The following is a 21,968-nucleotide window of genomic DNA, read 5'->3' as shown; positions in this document are numbered from 1 at the left end:
AACGCATAAAACCTAGGCTCGGATGCCACTGTTGGGGAACGTAGTAATTTCAAAAAAATTCCTACGCACACGCAAGATCATGGTGATGATATAGCAACGAGAGGGGAGAGTGTTCGTCCACGTACCCCCGTAGACCGTAAGCGGAAGCGTTAGCACAACGCGGTTGATGTAGTCGTACGTCTTCACGATCCAATCGATCCAAGCACCGAACGTACGGAGCCTCCGAGTTCAGCACATGTTCAGCTCGATGACGTCCCTCGAACTCCGATCCAGCTGAGTGTCGAGGGAGAGTTCCGTTAGCACGACGGCGTGGTGACGATCTTGATGTTCTACCGGCTCAGGGCTTCGCCTAAGCTTCGCGACGATATGACCGAGGTGGAATATGGTGGAAGGGGGCAACGCACACGGCTAAGGAACGATCCGTAGATCAACTTGTGTGTCTATGGGGTGCCCCCCGCCCCCGTATATAAAGGATCAAGGGGGGGTGCGGCCGGCCCTAGGAGGAGGCGCGCCGGAGGAGTCCTACTCCCACCGGGAGTAGGACTCCCCCCCCCCTTTCCTCGTTGGATTTGGACTTGGGGGGAGGGAAAGAGGAAAGGGGGGCGCCGCCCCCCCCTTCCTTGTCCTATTCGGACTAGGGGGGAGGGGCGCGCGGCCTGCCCTGGCCGGCCCTTCCTCTTTTTCCTCATGGCCCATTAAGGCCCATTATCTCCCGGGAGGGTTCCGGTAACCCCCCGGTGTTCCGGTAAAATCCCGTTTTCACTCGGAACCTTTCCGAAGTCCAAACATAGGCTTCCAATATATCAATCTTTATGTCTCGACCATTCCGAGACTCCTCGTCATGTCCGTGATCTCATCCGGGACTCCGAACAAACTTCGGTACATCAAAACTTATAAACTCATAATAAAACTGTCATTGAAACGTTAAGCGTGCGGACCCTACGGGTTCGAGAACTATGTAGACATGACCTAAAACCATTCTCGGTCAATAACCAATAGCGGGACCTGGATGCCCATATTGGTTCCTACATATTCTATGAAGATCTTTATCGGTCAAACCGCATAACAACATACTTTGTTCCCTTTGTCATCGGTATGTTACTTGCCCGAGATTTGATCGTCGGTATCCAATACCTAGTTCAATCTCGTTACCGGTAAGTCTCTTTACTCGTTCCGTAATACGTCATCTCATAACTAACTCATTAGTTACATGCTTGCAAGGCTTAGGTGATGAGTGTTACCGAGAGGGCCCAGAGATACCTCTCCGACAATCGGAGTGACAAATCCTAATCTCGAATTATGCCAACCCAACATGTACCTTCGGAAACACCTGTAGAGCATCTTTATAATCACCCAGTTACGTTGTGACGTTTGGTAGCACACAAAGTGTTCTTCCGGTAAACGGGAGTTGCACAATCTCATAGTTGCAGGAACTTTGTATAAGTCATGAAGAAAGCAATAGCAATATACTAAACGATCAAGTGCTAGGCTAACAGAATGGGTCATGTCAATCACATCATTCTCCTAATGATGTGATCCCACTAATCAAATGACAACACATGTCTATGGTCAGGAAACATAACCATCTTTGATTAATGAGCTAGTCAAGTAGAGGCATACTAGTGACTATAGTTTTGTCTATGTATTCACACATGTATCATGTTTTCGGTTAATACAATTCTAGCATGAATAATAAACATTTATCATGATATGAGGAAATAAATAATAACTTTATTATTTCCTCTAGGGCATATTTCCTTCATGGACGACTATCCATATTGCTTTCAATATTCCTCCACCGAATTCGGTTAACATGTTATTTGGAACATGGCTAAACAGGGTAGAGCCCGGGTTAGCAAGACATATTCGCGTGGGGGTGTGCGCCTTAGTGTGGGCGCTTTGGAATTGCAGAAATGATCTGGTCTTTAACAGAACAACAAACATTCATTTTTTGCAGGTTATCTTCAGAGCTACGGCGCTAATCCGTTCCTGGTCGCTACTCACTCCGACGGAGGCCAGTGAGCGTTTGGTTACTGGATCTACCCGATGGGAGACGGTAGCTCGGGATATCTTCAACCGGTTTGGATGGCGGTCATGTAATAGGATAGGCAATTAGTTTACCTGTCTATTTTCGAGCCAACCGGTTGTGGTTTATCTTTTTTGGCTAGCTTGTGTATCTAGCCTTTTGGTTCTGTGTGAGCCGTTATCTCTTTTTTTCTGTTATTGCGGAGACTTTGAGACATTGTTGAAACTATTTATTAATAAAATGGCCGTATGCATCATGCTGATGCAGAGGCCGGGGATCACCCCTTTTCGAAAAAAGAAGAAAAAAAAGGGCTTGATTGTTGAAAGCACCACCCATTGGAGTTTTCTTTAAGTTGGCCCCTCCAGGTGCTTGTCGACAAGCAGCCGGCGTGGGTGGATGGGGTTCTATTGAAAATCGAACACCTCCGTTGGGCGCGACATGTTCGACGACATTTTCAAGAGCGTGCTGGCAAGCTCTTGAAATAAAAGATGCAATATTTTTACTACCCTTCCAATGGTGGAATTGTGAATTTAATTGACTTCTGGAAATACTCACAGCCAAATGGCAAGTTGTTCACAGTGACAAGTCATTTCTCCACATTGAGACTGAACAATATCATAACCTTCATATCTGTCTGAAATGTGATGCCCTAAATCCACCACTGTAACCCTTGTATTCCCTCCGTCCCAAAATAAGTCTCAACTTCATACTAACTTTAGTGCAAAGTTGTATTAAGTTTGAGACACTTATTTTGGGACGGAGGGAGTAGTATTTTAGAAGATCAGGTAGCGTGCTCTTCATTTGCTACCTTGACCTTAAGAGATGTAGACAATTCATCTTGTATATATTGCAGATTATCAGCCAATTTTTGATCTATAAAAGTATGGGAGCTGCCAGAATCCACCAAAAATAACATGACTTGGTTTACTACCCGTGCTCTTAGTCTGACAGTCATAGGGTAAGCTGTACCAGATAATTAGGTACTCTCTTCAAGATTGGGATGTCCTCTGTATACCACTTTAGCATTCAAGAATCAAGGTGTGTGGTGTACGCTGTGGATGTACCGATTTTGTTCAGGAAATGTTACAGGCCAGTACCGATTGGTGCCGACTGTCCAAGCAACTACACCAGGAATTGATTGGATCAAATAATCCCTCATATATGTTTGACACACTGCTCTGGAACTGCATGAGCCGCTCAAGGGACTACTACCCATGCAACCTGTACAGTTTGGCTCTGCAATTCAAGCACCACCCCCATCTCTGCCATGAATAAGCGAAAACGCTCATATATTTCGGTAAGCAGCAGAGGAGAACATTTAATCAAGCAGTGTTGTATTTACAAAAATCTCATCTGTTCTACGAGAACGTACAACAGACTTGGCTGGGAAATCCAACACACTCAGCTATTTAATGAGCTAAACGAAACTTCAGTCACAGAATTCTTCCATTTAGTAACAGCAATTAACTGAAGACTGAATAATACACTGGCAGATTTCAGTCCATAAAGATAAAGCTACCAACATAATCTGCTAAGACATTGTAATCTATGCATGGCAGAATCTAATAGACGAACAATCTTTCGGTAGACAAAAGTGCTTTTGAGTTTTGACATGTACAAATACATCAAGGCAAGGTAGGTTGTACTCAACAAAGACTCCTGGAAACCATAATCCCAAAAGGCCAGCGTACATAAGCATAGGTACAGGGATCCCAATCAATGGCAAGCAAAGCATTTAGCGCATGGGTCGATAGCGTGTGGGTCGATATGATAGATAGGAAACTTGAGCACCACCTCATCTATGTGGAATTCCTTCAACTAAATGCTAGTAAGCACCCCCACTTGAGAAGTCTGCCTCCAAGTTTGGGCATTCTGTTATACATAGTTTCTCGAGGGCTGGGAGTTGTTGGAGGATCCCCTCTGGTAGTGTCTCTAACCTTGGGCACTTCTTTATCTGGAGCTGTTTGAGCGCAGTGACTCCATACGTTCCATCTGGAAATGTGGTAAGGGCATCACACGCAACCACAGAGAGCTCTCTCAATTTTCTGACATCCCCAAGAGTTGTTGGCATGGAAACTAGCTTTGGACAACAATTGATGTACAATTTTTCAAGAGATGTAGGCAACTTTGGTACCTCAACCAAATTTTCACAGAAGGAAATTTCAAGATCCTTGAGCCGAGGAAGCAGGACAATTTCGTCACCACATATTGTTGATGGAAGTGAACCAGTTAAGCTGTAACAACAAGACAAGCGCAGATCTCGAAGATGATTCAAGTTTCTGAGTTCAACCGCTGGCCATTGTACTATATTATTGTTGCATAAAATCTGTAAACTTTCAACAAAACTAAAATGGCTCCATATCTTCCGTTGTATTTGTGAAGATGAAAAAAGACAGGGGCAACATTCTATATCCAGCTTCCTGATAAATCTGCAAGGTACTCTGTTCAGTTTCTCTTCAAAGTACTCTACACTTTCCGTGAAACGCCTGAGTTTTAGTGTCACGCCTGAGTCGCCATGCATCGAGAAATGAAAGTCCATAGGCAGCCAACCAGTAGGTTCCACTACTATGCAGCCTTTACACTCAAGATTAGATTGCACACACACATTCATCACATGGTAAAGGAGAATGTCCCTTGCCTCCTCCACCTGTAGATCTTTAAGCAAAGGAAGCATATTGGGCATGCTTGCTAGCATTGGGCATCGAGAAATATTTATCTTCTTGAGCTGAGGGAATACAGCAGCTACTTGTCCGGCCACCTCCTGGTGAAATCTCTCTAGCCTAGGCATCTTGCAAATTATCATGGTTTCCAATTTTGGAAAGAAGGGTGGTGGAGAAATACTATACTGCCCAATGTTTGTATCATCATTGCGAACACATATAATTATCAAGCTATCCAAACTATCCAGACACAAGTATCCAAGAGAGGGCAACTGCCATAATGGTGGAAGATCCTTATAGTTCTTGCAGTTACTCAGACGAAGTTCACTGAGATGCTCTAGTAGTGTAGAGTTGTGCATCCATTGCGGCAATTTAGCCCCATTATAATTTGATAACAACAAAACTTCAAGCCTTTTGTGAGGACGAAGGGCCTCTAATATTCCTTCTGCATTAGCATCTACTTCACATCCAACATGTGTGCTATAAGGTCCATTTTCCCAATCGAGTAACAATCGCTTCAAGTTATGCTTGGCAGACATATTTCCCTTTTTAGCATTTTCTGCGCTATGCACTTTTCTCAGCTCAGTCAAAGAAAGAGCACCACCAAGATTCAAATCTTTCAGTTGATCAATTCCACGACCTGCATCACTATCAATGATATAACTAGTCAGTGTTTGTAAAGAATTCAGCTGACCAAGACCTTCTGGCATGTGCTTCAAACAAGGACACCCAACGAGGAAGATGTGCTGAAGACTGCTCATATATCTCATGCCTTTTGGCAACTTCTTCAGAAATCGACAACACATAAGCTTCAATGTTTGCAAGCTATACAACGTGGCAGTGGCTTCAGGCAGTACAGATATATTAGAATAAGAACAATCTAGATAGCGAAGATGCTTCAAATTTTCCATATGAGTTATGATTGAGAATGTCTTCAATGCTCGCAAGGACATGAATTTCAGCTTGGACATACTTAGAGGAGTCCCATTCCACCCCCACTCCTTTTGGACTAATAAAGTGCGGGGTCGGGGAGCTAAAATTTCCTTCATCGCTGCAATAGTATCATTACTGACATAACCAAGTGACAGATGCCCAACCTCATGTTGCATTGAACTAGCATCAGTGGATCGTTGTAGAATTTCTTGACATAATAAAGAATCTTGCAAAATAGAGATATCATTTGCAGTTATGGAGTCAGCAAGATCATGCATAAGATCATGCATCTTGCAAGTACTTGGTCGATGGATGAACTTATCTTGAACTACACAGAGCAGATTCTTTTGAATTTCTACCTCTTCTAGGAAACATCTCCAAACTAGCACATCAAAAATTTGTTGGCCTCTTATTTCTGATTCAATAAAGTCATTTGCCATCCATAGCAGAATTAACATGTCTTTATCCATCGGGCTATCCTTGGGGAAAATAGCACAGAAGGAAAAGCATATTTTTTCTTGTGATGACAAGTGTTCATAGCTTAGCTGCAGTGCAGGTACAATCCCAGTTGCCAGGATGTCATTTTTCCAAACACCACTTTCCAGAACAGAAAACCATTCACTGTGATGCTTCGAACGGAGTAAAGCTGCCATGGTCTTGATAGCAAGAGGCAACCCTTTACACTTGTGGACTATCCTCTTCGCCATTGAAATGAATTCCTCCTGGTTTTGCACTTCCCCTCCAAATGTGTTTCTGTGAAAAAGCTCCCATGATTTATCTTGATTTAGAAGTGATATCTGATGCGCAGGAAGTGTGCCCATGATAGAGGCAACTTTATCGCTCCGGCTTGTCACAATTATAACACTACCTGAACCAGCATGTGAGCATAGCAATGATCTCATATCATCCCACTTCTGTTCATCTTCATTCCAAACATCATCTAGAACTAGCAGGTACCTTCTCTTGCCCAACACTTCACCAATTTTCCTCTGCAGTGCCTCCATCTCGGTCAAATCACACTTATTCAGTGTGGCCCCTTGTATTATAGAGCGGATTATTTCTTTGAGAACGAACTTCTCAGAGACACAGACCCATAAGACCAAATCAAAACAACGCACCACTCTCTGGTCATTGTGCACAAGTTGAGCAAGCGTGGTCTAACCAATCCCCCCCATGCCAACTATGGGAAGCACTATGACATTGTCATTATGGTTGTTGTCATGGGGGCGGTCAAGCAATATGTTCACCACTAGGTCCTTCTCATCTTGTCTTCCCACAATCTCCGATTCATTAACTCGGGAGTGTGTTTGGGGATGATCAATGCTTGGTGCCTCGGCATGTTGTAGGAAGTGAAACTTGTTCATCTCCACAACCAGTTCATTTATCATTTCAAGAGCATCCTTTATTTTCCTGCTCATGGCGAGACGAAAAACAACTGGGCTATTGACAGTGAAGTAGATCAGCACCTGAAATGAAAACAAATATAACAGAAATTAAAGGACTTCCCTTTCGCAAATTAAAACCTTAATCTGAAACTGAAAAGCTTACATTTCCAATTTATAACCGTAAACCGGACTAGCCAGAGTGAGAAATTGTATTTGCAATTTACCACTATTTTTATGAAATTATGGAAGAATCTTGTGCAACAATTATTCAAGTGCTTTATTTTTACGTGTTTGTTGACATTGTACAGGCTGACTTAATCTCGGTGATGCTTAGATCTAGTCATGCTCTCGTGTTCTAGTGTGAAGGAAGTAGTGCAGTAGTGCAGTAGATCTCGGTGATGTGGCGATTGGTTTCACTACCTGTTATGACGTCCAGTAGTGCAGCAAGTTTACCTTCTAACGAAACACCATCTTATAAGAGAAAATCTATTCACTTCTATAAGGTGTATTTGTAGTGCGTGAGAATTTACAGGGGCGAACTGCAGCTTACAGCTCCCAAAAGGGGACGAACCTTGCGTGCGGTGGAGCGGGGGCGGATCTGGGCTTTCGCACGGAGGCGCAGCGCCTCATAGTGGAAGTCGTCGAGGACGTCATCGGCTTGGTATGCGGCGGTCTTGAGGTCCGTCATCCACCGGCGGATGGCGGGATTGACGCGGCTCTTGGCCTCGGCGTCCAGCAGGATGTACTGGAGGGCGGCCAGGTGGCGCTCGAGTTTCCGACGGGCCTTGTCCAGCCCCCATGCCCGCAGCAGCTCGGCCACCAGCGCATCACCGGCCTTGGCTGCCACTCTGCCCAGCAGTGGTAGCAGCAGGGAACCCATCTCAGTCGCCGTCGGACAGGTGAGATCGGACGATAAACTCTACCAATGTGAAAGTGAAGTGGTGATGGTGTTAGCGTTGAGTAATCATTTCTATAGTACTCCTCCTTTCTCAAATAAGTTTCTCAATTCTCGTATAACTTAATGCTAAAGTTTTCCTTTTGCGGGTAACCTTATACTAAAATTAATACAAAGTCTGTCAAGTGTCAAAGTACAACGGCTAGGGCACATGACTGCACATGATTGCACATTTCCCTCGGTTCCAAGCTCAAAAATATAAAACGGCTAGGGCCTTATCTTATCTAGCATATTTTTAAGATAAGATAAGGCCCAAGCTCAAAAATGTTTTTGAGAGATTCTTAATTCTGATTCCACATTTCCCTCGGTTCTCTTCTGGGAGATTCTAGTTTATCTCCACTCCAGCCCCATACACTACTGAAATTTGCGTGTACGTCGGGTGCTTGGCTCTTCGCCGAGAACTAAACCACGGGTACTCCGCAAACGTAAATACGCCGAGAGTATCTCTCGGCAATAGGTGCAGCTCGGCAAACACATGATATTGCCGAGAGTCACAATCGGCAAAACGTTGACACTCGACAAAGGGCCTACAAACAACTGTCTCATGACAACGTGTTGCCACGTGGCTCATCCGGCGGCGAGTAACGGCACGGTCACGGTGCCAAGGCTTTGCCAAGAGCAGCTCTCAGCAAAACTTGAGTCCCACCTCGCCCAGAGACAAGCAACAAGACCAATTTAAAATAGTCGGATAGTCCAAACGCAATAAGCTTCTGTCTTCATTACACTCATGTTAAGAAGATGGACCATTACTATGAATCTTCACCTCTTTATGCCGGTGCTTTTTATTAATTCATTATTATTATTTCTGATTTTTCTTCGGTGTCATCACATGACCGTTTCCACCAGGGGACAAAGTACCTCGGTGTCATGCTGATGTAACCGTTTAAATCCTCGGAAAAACGTACAATGCTGGAATTCCTCAAGAGCTGGCACAGTGTCGATCACATGACCCTTGTAGGGTGTGGTAAAAGTTTGATCGCGTTTCGAATAAGCCTCCCTTGAGGCCGCTTGAAAACTACACCATCTCCGAGCTAGTCTGTGGTTATCGAGAGGGAACATGTCAAATTTGTGCGGGAAGTGCGGGTCCTATTGCTCCATCGGCCTCAAAACTTCTGGTGCTGTCAAAGGAGGCCATAGCATGACACATGCCAGGGCCCCACATTTTTTGGAGCCACATCCAATATTTGAGACATTTATTTCTCTGCTAGGTTTTTAGCGCCAAAAATTACAGATCTGCAAGGCGGCACATGAAATCATCCCCGAAAGCGGCATGGAAATTCCTATGTGATGTCCTTGCAACATGCGTAGGCCTTGTGCGGATGAGGAAGCGGCATCCATTTCTAATTTTCAAAATAAATTTCTCTTTTGTGTGCTCGTACCGCCCGCAAGGCAGTGAGGGGTGACCAATATTTTCCATGCTAGATGTGTTATTCTCACGATGAGTGTTTATTCACTTGTCATTGTATGAGAGTAAGGCAAAGGTATTAGGGATGCCCAGTCCCGAAATGAAAAATTAATTTACTTTATATTGTCAAATAATAAATTCATTGAAAAGTGTTGGTATGGAGGGCACCCGTGGATAGGGTTAGCCATGAAAAGTGAAAATATGGTGGAAAAAGGAATAAAATTTAGTTTCTGTTTGGGAACCGCCTATGATATATCTAGCATGGAAAGTGTTGGGAGCTCTAAGTCATTTTCATTGGTGGGAAAAGTATGACTCTCAAAATGTTTTTATCTCTCAATTTTAGCTTTGAGCTCTGGCACCTCTACAAATCCCTACTTTCCTCTACGAAGGGTCTTTCCTTTACTTTATGCATTTTTTATTTTTTATTTGAGTCTCCATCTTCTTTTATAAAGCACCAACTAGGAGGCACTATGATCGTACTTGAGCATTGGGTGTAGCTAATATGCGAGTATGTTTCATGAATGGATCAATGATTGAGCATGATGGGCTAGGGATAACTTATTTTAGCATTGATATTTTGACTCTACTGCAAGTGGGAGACTGAAGGAGACTGAAGGAAAGTTGTTATTTTATATTTCCTTATATCATAATAAATGTTTATTATTCATGCTAGAATTATATTAGCCGAAAACTTGATACATGTGTGGATACATAGAAAAAAACACCGTGTCCGTAGTATGCCTGTACTAGACTAGCTCGTTAATCAAAGATGGTTAAGATTCCTAACCATAGACACTACTAGAAAAACGGCTATAGCTAATATGGACATTAATGGCGCATCATGTATGTGGTGCACCACTGCTATATAGCAGTGGCGCACCAGATATAGGTACGCCATTATTGCCATATTACTAATGGCGCACCTGGTGTGTGGTGCGTCATTACTAGTTTTGGAAAAAAAATTAAAAAAAATTATTACCAGTGGCGCACCAGGGCATAGTGCGCCATTACTAGCTTTAACTAGTCATAACGCACCACACCCACCGTGCGCCACTTCTAACAATTTTTTTAATTTTTTTTCAAACTTAGTAGTGGCGCACTTTGCATAGGTGGGCTATTAATATGCCGAACTTAGTAATGGCGCACCTATACAAAGTGCGCCATTACTAACTTTGACCAAGGTTTGACCAAGTCATACACATAGTAATGGCGCACTTTGTGAAGGTGCGCCATTACTAAATGCACCACCCCCTGGACCGCCTTTTTAGTTTTAAAAAAATAAAAGAAAATGATGGAAATGTCAAAAAAATAAAAGAAAATAAGTTTCTCATGTGATTAAAATGGGCATATTAAAATGGGCATAACTTTTGCATACGAACTCGGATTAAAAAGTTTTTATATGAAAAATCATCTACTCAAAAAGTTACATCCGAATTCAATCGGGAGAACCCCGTTGAAGATTTATAGAATCCCCAAAAACCTAACAGAATAAAAGATACGGGGCTTTTAAGATCTAGAAGGGGGAATGGAAAAAAAATTCAAACTTAGTAATGGCGCACCATTTGCTAGGTGCGCCACTAGTAACAGAAAAAAATTAGTTTCGAATTTTTTTTGGAAAAAATGTTCAAAATATGATACGTAATATGACCGGAAGTTTGTAATATTTTTTCAAAATTTCATCACACTCATGAACATGAACAAATTCTTAGACATCAAAAAGGTTTAATAGGGTTGATATGATAGATATATCAACAAGTGCCTGTTAAGTGAGTTGGTGCTGGGGTTGGAGTAATGTGAGGATTGGTGACCTTCCGAGAAGTTTGACCACGGAGTGCGATTTGACTTGAGATTAAGCATATTGACCTGAGATTAAGCCATAGTGACCTGAGATTAAGAAAAAAACGAAAAAAAATTCTGAAAAAAATTTGAAAAAAAAATTCTGAAAAAAAAATTGAAAAAAATTTGTTAGTAATGGCGCACTTCTATGTGGTGCGCCATTACTAAGTCAGATAGTAACGGCGCACTTCTAGGCATAGTAATGGCGCACTATAGGTGCGCCATTACTATCTGGTATACTAATGGCGCATCAGAGGTGCGCCATTAGTATTTGTTACTAGTGGCGTGGCAAAAATAGGCGCGCCACTAACACGCCTTTTTCTAGTAGTGAGTCATGTGTTGTCATTTGATGAATGGGATCACATCATTACAAGAATGATGTGATGAACAAGACGCATCCGTTAGCTTAGCATATTGATCGTTCAGTTTTATTGCTATTGCTTTGTTCATGTCAAATACATATTCCTTCGACTATGAGATTATGCAACTCCCGGATACCTGTGGAATACCTTATGTGCTATCAAACGTCACAACGTAATTGGGTTATTATAAAGATGCTCTACAGGTATCTCCGAAGGTGTTTGTGGGATTGGCATAGATCGAGATTGGGATTCACTCCGAGTATCGGAGAGGTATCTCTAGGCCCTCTCGGTAATGCACATCATAAGAAGCCTTGCAAAAAATGTGAATAATGAGTTAGTTGCGGGATGCTGTATTACGGAACGAGTAAAGAGACTTTCCAGTAACAAGATTGAACTAGGTATGAAGATACTGACGATCGAATCTCGGGCAAGTAACATACCGATGACAAAGGGAATAATGTATGTTGTCATTACGGTATGACCGATAAAGATCTTTGTAGAATATGTAGGAACCAATATGAGCATCCAGGTTCCGCTGTTGGTTATTGACCGGAGAGGTTTCACTGTCATGTCTACATAGTTCTCGAACCCGTAGGGTCCGCACGCTTAACGTTCGATGACGATTTTGTATTATATCAGTTATGTGATTCGGTGACCGAATGTTGTTTGGAGGCTCAGGTGAGATCACGGACATGATGAGGAGTCTCGAAATGGTCGAGAGGTAAAGATTGATATATAGGACGATAGTATTCGGACACCGGAAGTGTTCCGGAGGGTACCGGTACATATCGGGTCACCGGAAGGGGTTCCGGGCACCCCCGGCAAAGATATGGGCCTTATTGGGCCAAGAGAGGGACAGACCATCCCACAAGGGGCTGGTGTGCCCCCATATAGGCAGAAATAGGAGGAGAAGGAAAGGAGGGAAGGGAGAAGGAAATGGGAGGATTTGGCCTCCCCCTTTCCTTCCCTCCCCCCTCTCTTTCCTTCCCCCTCCGATAATTATCGAATGGGGGGAGGACGACTTGGAGGAGGCGTCAATGTAGGATCCCTCCTACTTGGGGCGCCCATTGCTGCTCCCCTCCCTCACCCACACATATATATATGTGGGGGGGGCACCGCTAGAATACACAACATTGATTCCTAGCCGTGTGTGGCGCCCCCTCCACAGTTTACACCTCCGGTCATATCTTCGTAGTACTTAGGCGAAGCCCTACGCGGATCACTTCACCATCACCGTCACCACACCGTCGTGTTGACAGAACTCTCCCTCGACACTTTGCTGGATCAAGAGTTCGAGGGATGTCATCGAGCTGAACGTGTTTGGAACTCGAAGGTGTCGTACATTCGGTGCTTGATCGGTAGGAACGAGAAGAAGTTCGACTACTCAACCGCATTGTCAAACGCTTCCGCTTTTAGTCTACGAGGGTACGTGGACACACTCTTCCCCTCTCGTTACTATGCATCTCCTAGATAGATCTTGCGTGAGCGTAGGAATTTTTTTGAAATTGCATGCTACGTTTCCCAATAGTAATTACATTAAGGATGCAGACATAGAACTTTGCAAAGTACATATGGATCTGAATGTGGCAGACCCGTTGATTAAACCTCTTCCACGAGCATAACATGATCAGCACCAGGACTCCATGGGTGTTAGATATATTACTATGTAAACTAGATCATTGACTCTTGTGCAAGTGGGAGACTGTTGGAAATATGCCCTAGATGCAATAGTAAAATGGTTACTATGATATTTCCCGTGAATGACAAATGTTAATTATTCATGCTAGAATTTTATTGATTGGAAATTTAAATACATGTGTGAATACTGTTGGGGAACGTTGCAGAAAATAAAAAAATTCCTACGGTTTCACCAAGATCCATCTATGAGTTCATCTAGCAACGAGTGATCGGATGCATCTACATACCTTTGTAGATCGCGAGCGGAAGCGTTCAAAGAATGGGGATGAGGGAGTCGTACTCGTCGTGATCCAAATCACCGGAGATCCTAGCGCTGAACGGACGGCACCTCCGCGTTCAACACACGTACGGTCAGCGTGACGTCTCCTCCTTCTTGATCCAGCAAGGGGGAAGGAGAGGTTGATGAAGATCCAGTAGCACGACGGCGTGGTGGTGGATGCAGCAGTCACCGCAGCAGGGCTTCGCCGAGCTTCTGCGAGAGGGAGAGGTGTAGCAGGGGAGAGGGAGGCGCCAAGGCTTAAGGGTGCGGCTGCCCCTCCCTCCCTCCTTTTATATAGGCCCCCCTGGGGGGGCGCCGGCCCTGGAGATCCAATCTCCAAGGGGGCGGCGGCCAGGGGGGGGTGGAGTACCCCCCCAAGGCAAGTGGGGCGCCCCCCCCCCCACCCTAGGGTTTCAACCCTAGGCGCAGGGGGTGGGCCAGGGGGGCGCACTAGCCCACTATGGGCTGGTTCCCCTCCCCACTTCTGCCCATGGGGCCCTCCGGGATGGGTGGCCCCACCCGGTGGACCCCCGGGACCCATCCGGTGGTCCCGGTACAATGCCGGTGACCCCCGAATCATTCCTGATGGCCGAAACTGCACTTCCTATATATAATTCTTCACCTCCGGACCATTCCGGAACTCCTCGTGATGTTCGGGATCTCATCCAGGACTCCGAACAACTTTCGGATTACTGCATATTCATATCTCTACAACCCTAGCATCACCGAACCTTAAGTGTGTAGACCCTACGGGTTCAGGAGACACGTAGACATGACCGAGATAGCTCTCGGGCAATAACCAACAGCGGGATCTGGATACCCATGTTGGCTCCTACATGCTCCTCGATGATCTCATCGGATGAACCACGATGTCGAGGATTCAAGCAACGCCGTATACAATTCCCTTTGTCAATCGGTATTTTACTTGCCCGAGATTCGATCGTCGGTATCCCAATACCTCGTTCAATCTCATTACCGGCAAGTCTCTTTACTCGTACCGTAATGCATGATCCCATGATCAAACACTTTGATCACATTGAGCTCATTATGATGATGCATTACTGAGTGGGCCCAAAGATACCTCTCCATCATACGGAGTGACAAATCCCAGTCTCGATCCGTGTCAACCCAACAGACACTTTCGGAGATACCCGTAGTATACCTTTATAGTCACCCAGTTACGTTGTATCGTTTGGCATACCCAAAGCACTCCTACAGTATCCGGGAGTTACACGATCTCATGGTCTAAGGAAAAGATACTTGACATTGGAAAAGCTCTAGCAAACGAACTATACGATCTTGTGCTATGCTTAGGATTGGGTCTTGTCCATCACATCATTCTCCTAATGATGTGATCTCGTTATCAATGACATCCAATGTCCATAGTCAGGAAACCATGACTATCTATTGATTAACGAGCTAGTCAACTAGAGGCTTACTAGGGACATGTTGGTGTCTAAGTATTCACACATGTATTACGATTTCCGGATAACACGATTATAGCATGAATAAAAGACAATTATCATGAACAAGGAAATATAATAATAATCCTTTATTATTGCCTCTAGGGCATATTTCCAACAAATACATAAACTATACTATGTCCCTAGTAAGCCTCTACTAGTCTAGCTCGTTGATCAAAGATGGTTATGGTTTCCCGACTACAGACATGAATTGTAATTTGATAATAGGATCACATCATTAGGAGAATGATGCGATGGCCAGACCCAACCATAATCTTAGCATCAGATCATTTTGTTATATTCTACAACTTTTCTTCATGTAAAGTATCAGTTCCTTAGACCATGAGATCATGCCACTCCCAGTTACCAGAGGAATACTTTGTGTGTTATCAAACATCACTTCGTAATTGGGTGATCATAAAGGTGCAATAGAGTTATCTTCGAAGGTCTTTGGGCCCTCTCGGTAATACAACATCACAAGAAGATTCATGTGGGTAATGAGTTTTGTCACATGATCTTCTACTACGGAACGAGTAAAGAGACTTTCCGGTAACAAGGTTGAACTAGGTATGTAGATACCAACGATCGAACCTCGGGCAAGTAACATATTTTTATTGTTCCATGCTATTATAGTATCAATCTTGCATGTTTTATATGCAATTATATATCATTTTTTGGGACTAACCTATTAACCTAGTGCCAAATGCCATTTGTGCTAGATACTATTATCGGAGCGAATATCTTGAGTAGTCACCCTGTGGATACTTTCAATGCTATGGGAAATTTAGTGGGATCACCACCTATCATCTTTAATGAAACAACGTTGACTTTGGACCATGTTATGCAATGGCTAGAAGCTATTGAAAATAAAATGCCTACCACAGAGAATATTGCAAATCTTGATAAGAAGATTCATAATCATATTACTCAATTTGGATCGAAGGTAGGGGCTACTTTGAAAGTGCTAAAAGAAAAAAGAACCAATAATTAATGAGAGGATAGAACAAAGTCCCACTAGGATTGATAAGTTGGAAGAAGTTATAAATAATTTGGGTTCCATTTTTTCTTCTGTTAAAAAACATTGAAAGGGATCCTCCTAGTAAAAATTGCAAGTTTATGTATGTTGAACAAGGCACCACACCTAGTAATGGAAGTGAGGATCTTAAAATGATTAGAGTTCATCCAGACTTAATTGAATTAATGAAGGAACCTATCTATCTTATCTTATATTTACTAATTGGAGGCACCATACGATGCTCCACGTTAATCCTCACAGCTGAAAAATTTGACTGTACGATCTCAAAAGTAATTATCTACAACCGTAGGATGATTTACCTTAAGAGTCCTAAGTTGTTGTCCCACGTCCACCCTATTTTAGGAAAGAAAAATAAACTCCCCTTGGAGACTTCTTCCTCTGCCAATCCTGTCAGCCCTAGCGATGAAAACATTTCTAGCGATGTCCTCGTCATCCCTCATCCGATCCACTTCCTCATGTCCCATCTGTAGTTTTGACACGAGAATCATCTCAAGCGATCCAAGCAGCCTCTATGATTGTTACAGTGGAGGAGTCACATCAAGTGCAGTTTGAATCAGATCGAACATTCGCCATTATTGGTGAAGCTTTAGAGTGGAGGAACTATGGCAAATGACCCACGATTTACCTCCCCTACAAAATTCATGTTACACATTCTGTTCCCCAAAAAAATCCATGTAGAAACAGCCCTGCCTCCTTACATACTCGAGTACTGCTCTCTGCTCAATATTTATGTTGGATATTTGGAGAGAAAACTAATGTGTTCTCTCATCCGATTCTCCCTGTGCGATCTCCTTCCTATATGGTAGGGTTGCAATTTACATCAAGCATTGACATGATGTGTTTGATTTTTGAGTAGAAAATACATCTAGGTCAAAGGAACAGAATAATCTTTTCATAAGTGTATTGGAGTTATAGATGCCCTAAAATTGATGCTGCTGAGTTTGTCTGCTTCTACCTCTCTCGCAAGACAATTCCCAGCATTGGACTCTATCTCTCGAGGTATGGCACTGGGATCACATCAGCCGGTGCCGTTGAGTTGTGGGCATGTAATTTTGAGCTGATATAGACCTGCAGCTGTGCTGGCATATGCCAAGCCAATAAGAAGTGCCCAAAAATTGCAGCAGCAGTCTGGACTTAGCAGGAAGCCGGCAGGCATGCTGTATGATTCAAGTCTTCCATCCATGTCGACATCTACATATGAAGAGAGAAAAAGTGGATTGGAATGGCCATTGCATGTTGTAGTACTTTTTCTACAAGGTAAGCTCTCTACAGGGAGTGACTAATATGTTTGAATGCCTTATGAAGCTGGGCGGTTAGATGTCTAAAACATGGGATGTCCATTGCCAATAAGATATAATTTTTAGCTCAACCGTGTCTTTATCTTCCACAAAGATTGCATGTTTTTATTTCTCTCATATTTTTGCAGGTGCTCGATGAAATGCCTGCTGGAACAAACAATTTATTTTGCTACCAGAGATACATGTTTAAAGTTTAAGGTGGATCAGAATTTATTCGCACGCCTCAGGTTCCCTTATGAATTTTTTTGTGGAAGAGAAGTGTGTGCAACTAGCAGTAACAATACATGATCGTCAACTCTGAGAGATGTCTCAAGAGTATGTGGTGCGTAGTGCTCTACAAGTAAGAATAAAACGCATGACAATTTAGTTCCAATATTTGTACTAATTCCTATGCAAGAGAGGGTGGTATGAAGGAAGATGAAGAAACTACTATCATCGGCGCTATCGCATATGGTGGAGGATGTCCAGGCTGAACGTGAAGGTAAGGTAATCATCGAAGAACAAATAATCTAGGTGAGACATCACAATCCATGTTCCTTGACATGGCTCAGATATAGCAACCATCATTTCAGTTCTATATGATTCTGTCTTTCTTCTTATAAACTATGTTACAATTTGTTTATAAGAATAAGAGGAACTAACGTGTGCTACTTTCTATTTAGGGAGTGCTCAAATTTAAAAGTATAAGAGGAACTAATTGTCACTACACTTGCTATGCACATGTACTATAGACAAATCTGTTACCCTACTGTAGTTTGCAGGTTTATGTTTTCCTTCCACATGTATGTTCATCGAAATGTTCAATGATATGCCACTTGGAAGATATTCTCATGCTTGCTCTAGGTTTTTTTATTGGCAGTAGATCATTGGTCATGACTGTATTGTACGAAAGGTAATAATTCCTCATCCAGATGTTTGTGATTAGAAAAATTTAATTTGCTCCCTATAACATCTTCTGAAGAGTATTTTCAAAAAATACATATACATATTGTCTTTTATGAAAAATATTCGCATACAAGAAATGGTAATAAATTTTGGATATACATGTGTTGCTAAAATTAGCTAGCCCGTGCAGATGCACTGGTTGTTGACTAGTGAGAATAAATTCCACAGCTTTGTCCCTAGAAGTGTCTTATTTAAAAATATTCATGCTAAGCCTCCTAGGAAGCCTGGATGTGTAGTTGAGGAGTTGGAAACTAAGGATGACAATACTAGAAACTATGCCTTACGTCTAGCTGGGGGCCTAAAACAATAGCGCTTGTTGGGAGGCAACCCAATAGTTATCTTAAATTTTTTGCTTTTGTTTCTGTTTGTGTGATTTCACATGATTATGCTACTGTAATGCTTGTGTTTTTATGTTTTAATTAGTGTTTCTGCCAAGTAAAGCCTTTGGAATGATTTGGTTGATAGTTGATTTGTTTGGTGAAAAACAGAAACTTTTTAGCGCCTAGTCCAGAAGGCATCCATACGAAAAAATAATCAGCGGTGACATTTTTCAACCAGCTTTTCTTGATTTTTCCCATTTTGTAAAGATTTCATCTATATTTTTATTGAAATATCATTTTCGGTGCAAAAGGCGATTCCAACCAATAAAAGTTCTGATATCATTGTGGCCGAAAGCATCTTTCACCTATATTTGGATGGAAATTGTCACTTGTTTGTTGAGTTGGATCCATCTTTAGGTAAGCAAATCTAACATCATCTGCAATGTTGGTGGAAAATCTTTCAACTGGAATGCGAGGTCCTAGATCACCATTTATGTAATCTGGAATAAAAACAGTTATACCTTTAACTCTAAGAACCTCAACATTCTCTTCCAGTATAGCTTCAACGGAATTGTAATATGTTCTTCCAGTTGTTGGGCTTGCCTAATATTTGCATTTTCTTCTTACGCATAATTCATTCCTACCATTGTCGTTAAGACGTTAACTCTTCGCTAAACACCACGCGCCAGCTGGCCATTTTCCATACCTACATGTGGGTCCCACTTGTCAGTAGCAAAGAAAGAAATAGAAACATAATAAAAAAACAATTGGCTCAGCAAGATTCAAACTCCTAAGGTCGTCTCTCATGCTAGGTGCCCTAATCACTGCACCACCTTGTAGTTACTGTTAATGTAACAAATAGTCATTCTTTATGCCCTTCAAAAGAATAATTTATCTGAAGCCAAAATATTGTTGTACCGGTTTTGAACAAGGCTTTTTATTTCTTGATTTCTTTTATTCGTGTGAGACCGAAAATTCCGGTTTTGGCAATCTCAAAATTTCAAACAAATTTTTAATTCAAAAACTTTAGTGAAAATGTAATTTATTTAATCCCTATCTGACAAATTATGTCTCCCGTTCTAGTGGCCAGCTCGCAATGTTTCTATCAGAAGAAGGGTGTGGGTTCAAGATATCGCTGATGCATCTCGTCCATTATCAATTTTAAAAGTGTTATCATTGTTAAATAAGCCCATTTTTCGCAAAAGGGGGACTCTAAACTTGGGACGTCGAGATGATATGGTTCACGCCTTATCACTTGGAAAAAACCTGTTATGTGGGAGCATGTGCATATGAGTTCTATTTGATAGTATATGACCTTTTGAATTCTGAAAATGAATTTTTTTAATGATATAAAAAATATTCAGGGCTCGTGGAAATTTCCGATAACCGGTCGACCGGGAAAAACCGTGTTGAGGGACACACACACAGAATAAACCTCATGCAACACACATTTTGGATTCAAATCAATTTTCCTGATAAAACATATAAATAACAGTATATCTCTAACATTAACAAAAATAACAGTGGCTAGCGTCTGAGTGGTGTGAGGCAATGTCTTGAGTTCTAATCCAAAAACATGTATCACTTCAAAATTTTGAATTCAAAATTCGTGTGAAAATATTTAATGAAAAAATAACAATTTTTTTGACATTTTTGGAAACCGTTTTTTTATCCCTCACGGAAAGAACTGAGATCAAGCAACAGAAAACCTTGTTCAAATCCCCGTGCAACATGTATTTTGGCTTCAAATCAATTATTCCACTAGTGTGAAGAACGTCTATCTCTAACATTGAGACTAGTTACCAAGTGGTGCAGTGGCCAGCCCTTGAGGCGTGAGAGGTGTCGTGCTTATTTGAAACCTGCATGGCGAATATATTTAGGTATGGAGTATATGCTCAACTGCAATGCAGTGTTTAAATATACCCAAACGTATCCAAAACACAAGTTGCAGTGCCGATTTGTGTCATTTTTTAAAGTTTATGTATGAATTTGTACATGACGTGCAAGTTTATGTATCATAAGTGTAATTAACTCCCCCTCAAAAAAAGTGTAATGAACTCTTTTTAAAATAATGCCAGGAAAAATCATCGTTTCGTACGTACAGTGTGGGGAACAACACATAAATTTCGGGGAAAATATGTCTTATCGTGTGTACATTAGTTAACCGGGTAATCAAATAGCAAACGATGCACACAAGTAATAGTGTGCCCTTGTTTTGTACGCTGCATCTGACCAAACGATCGAGTAACAAACAGAGAGCCGCTCGGAAAGTGCAGACAGATTAATAAGATATATGTGAGACATGCCGCCGAAAGTGCAGAGTGCTCCAGCAACCACGAGTTCCTAAAGCTCTGCGAGCGATGTTAAAGCATATTCTTCAGTGGGTTAGCACTTGTTTTGCATTCGTCAGTACGGGTGAATAAATTACTAGTCCAAAGCCTGGTTTGTCACGGACAAGCGATGTTGTAAATTCCTCGAGATTCCACAAAGACATGTGAAAAGAGACAATAGGTTCGGGACCGAATGTAGTAGCTTACAGCCTCTAACGGCGATCACAGCAAAAACAGAGACAAGAGTTTGTGCTCTGTAAGTTCTACAGCCTTTCTCCTTCGTTCTTCTCCTTTAATTAAGAAAATGAAAAGAGCTGTCGTGGTGCTCGCCCTCCCGCCGGATCGTGCCATTCCATGCATAAGCGAGCACATACCCACGGCGCACTACAGCTTCACCACAGATCGCACACAGCGCGTCAGGCCGCTGATTCTAACTAGACCTTGCAAAATACTCCCTCCGTTCCAAAATAGAAAGTTAGTATAAAGTTGGGTCATTTATTTTGAAACAGAGGAGGGAGTAGTTAACATAAATGAAAACCTGCCATGGCAGAGAAAAACAGCACGGAACGGCTACTAGGGCACACAAACAGCTAGGATCAGTAGATTATTCTGAAAAGCTTCCGCTAATCTAGTGGGTTAGCATGCACTAAATTCGATGTTAAGATCCTTGATAACAAGGCGCTGTTAAACACGTCCTTGTCTTTCTCCTTGTGCTTGTGCGGTGAGTTTCCCTCAATAGTTAATCACCCAATGCCATCATGCCATGTATTCCCTCCGTTCTTAAATATAAATCTTTTAGAGATTTTGATATGGACTATATAAAAAACAAAAAGAGTGAATCTACACTTTAAATTATGCCTATATACATTCGTATATAGTTCATATTGGAATCTCTACACAGTCTTATATTTAGAAACGGAGGGAGTAAAATAATTCCTCAATACTACTTTCTACTCCCTCCTAAAATCATGACAAGAATTATGAAAGGAGGGGGTACGTTCCAAAATGTACTACTACAGGGCACACATGCATCTCAAGGTTAAGTTTGACCAATAAT

General features: G+C 42.2%; 1 protein-coding gene across 1 annotated transcript in view; it reads right to left on the bottom strand.

The window, feature by feature from the left end:
- Window positions 1-3,851: 3,851 nt before the first annotated feature.
- LOC119284469 overlaps window positions 3,852-21,968 on the bottom strand; it is a 29,841-nt gene continuing 11,724 nt past the window's right edge. Inside the window, exons 16-21 of the mRNA XM_037563573.1 lie at window positions 7,576-7,788; window positions 6,867-7,085; window positions 5,846-6,743; window positions 5,387-5,815; window positions 4,492-5,326; window positions 3,852-4,260 (exon numbers count right to left, since the gene is read on the bottom strand). Of these exons, the coding sequence (XP_037419470.1) occupies window positions 3,852-4,260; window positions 4,492-5,326; window positions 5,387-5,815; window positions 5,846-6,743; window positions 6,867-7,085; window positions 7,576-7,788 (3,003 nt within the window). The remainder of the gene's footprint in view (window positions 4,261-4,491; window positions 5,327-5,386; window positions 5,816-5,845; window positions 6,744-6,866; window positions 7,086-7,575; window positions 7,789-21,968) is intronic.

Source organism: Triticum dicoccoides, chromosome 4A, assembly GCF_002162155.2.
Source record: "Triticum dicoccoides isolate Atlit2015 ecotype Zavitan chromosome 4A, WEW_v2.0, whole genome shotgun sequence".
NCBI lineage: Eukaryota > Viridiplantae > Streptophyta > Magnoliopsida > Poales > Poaceae > Triticum > Triticum dicoccoides.
This window is presented reverse-complemented; position numbering and strand designations above follow the sequence as displayed.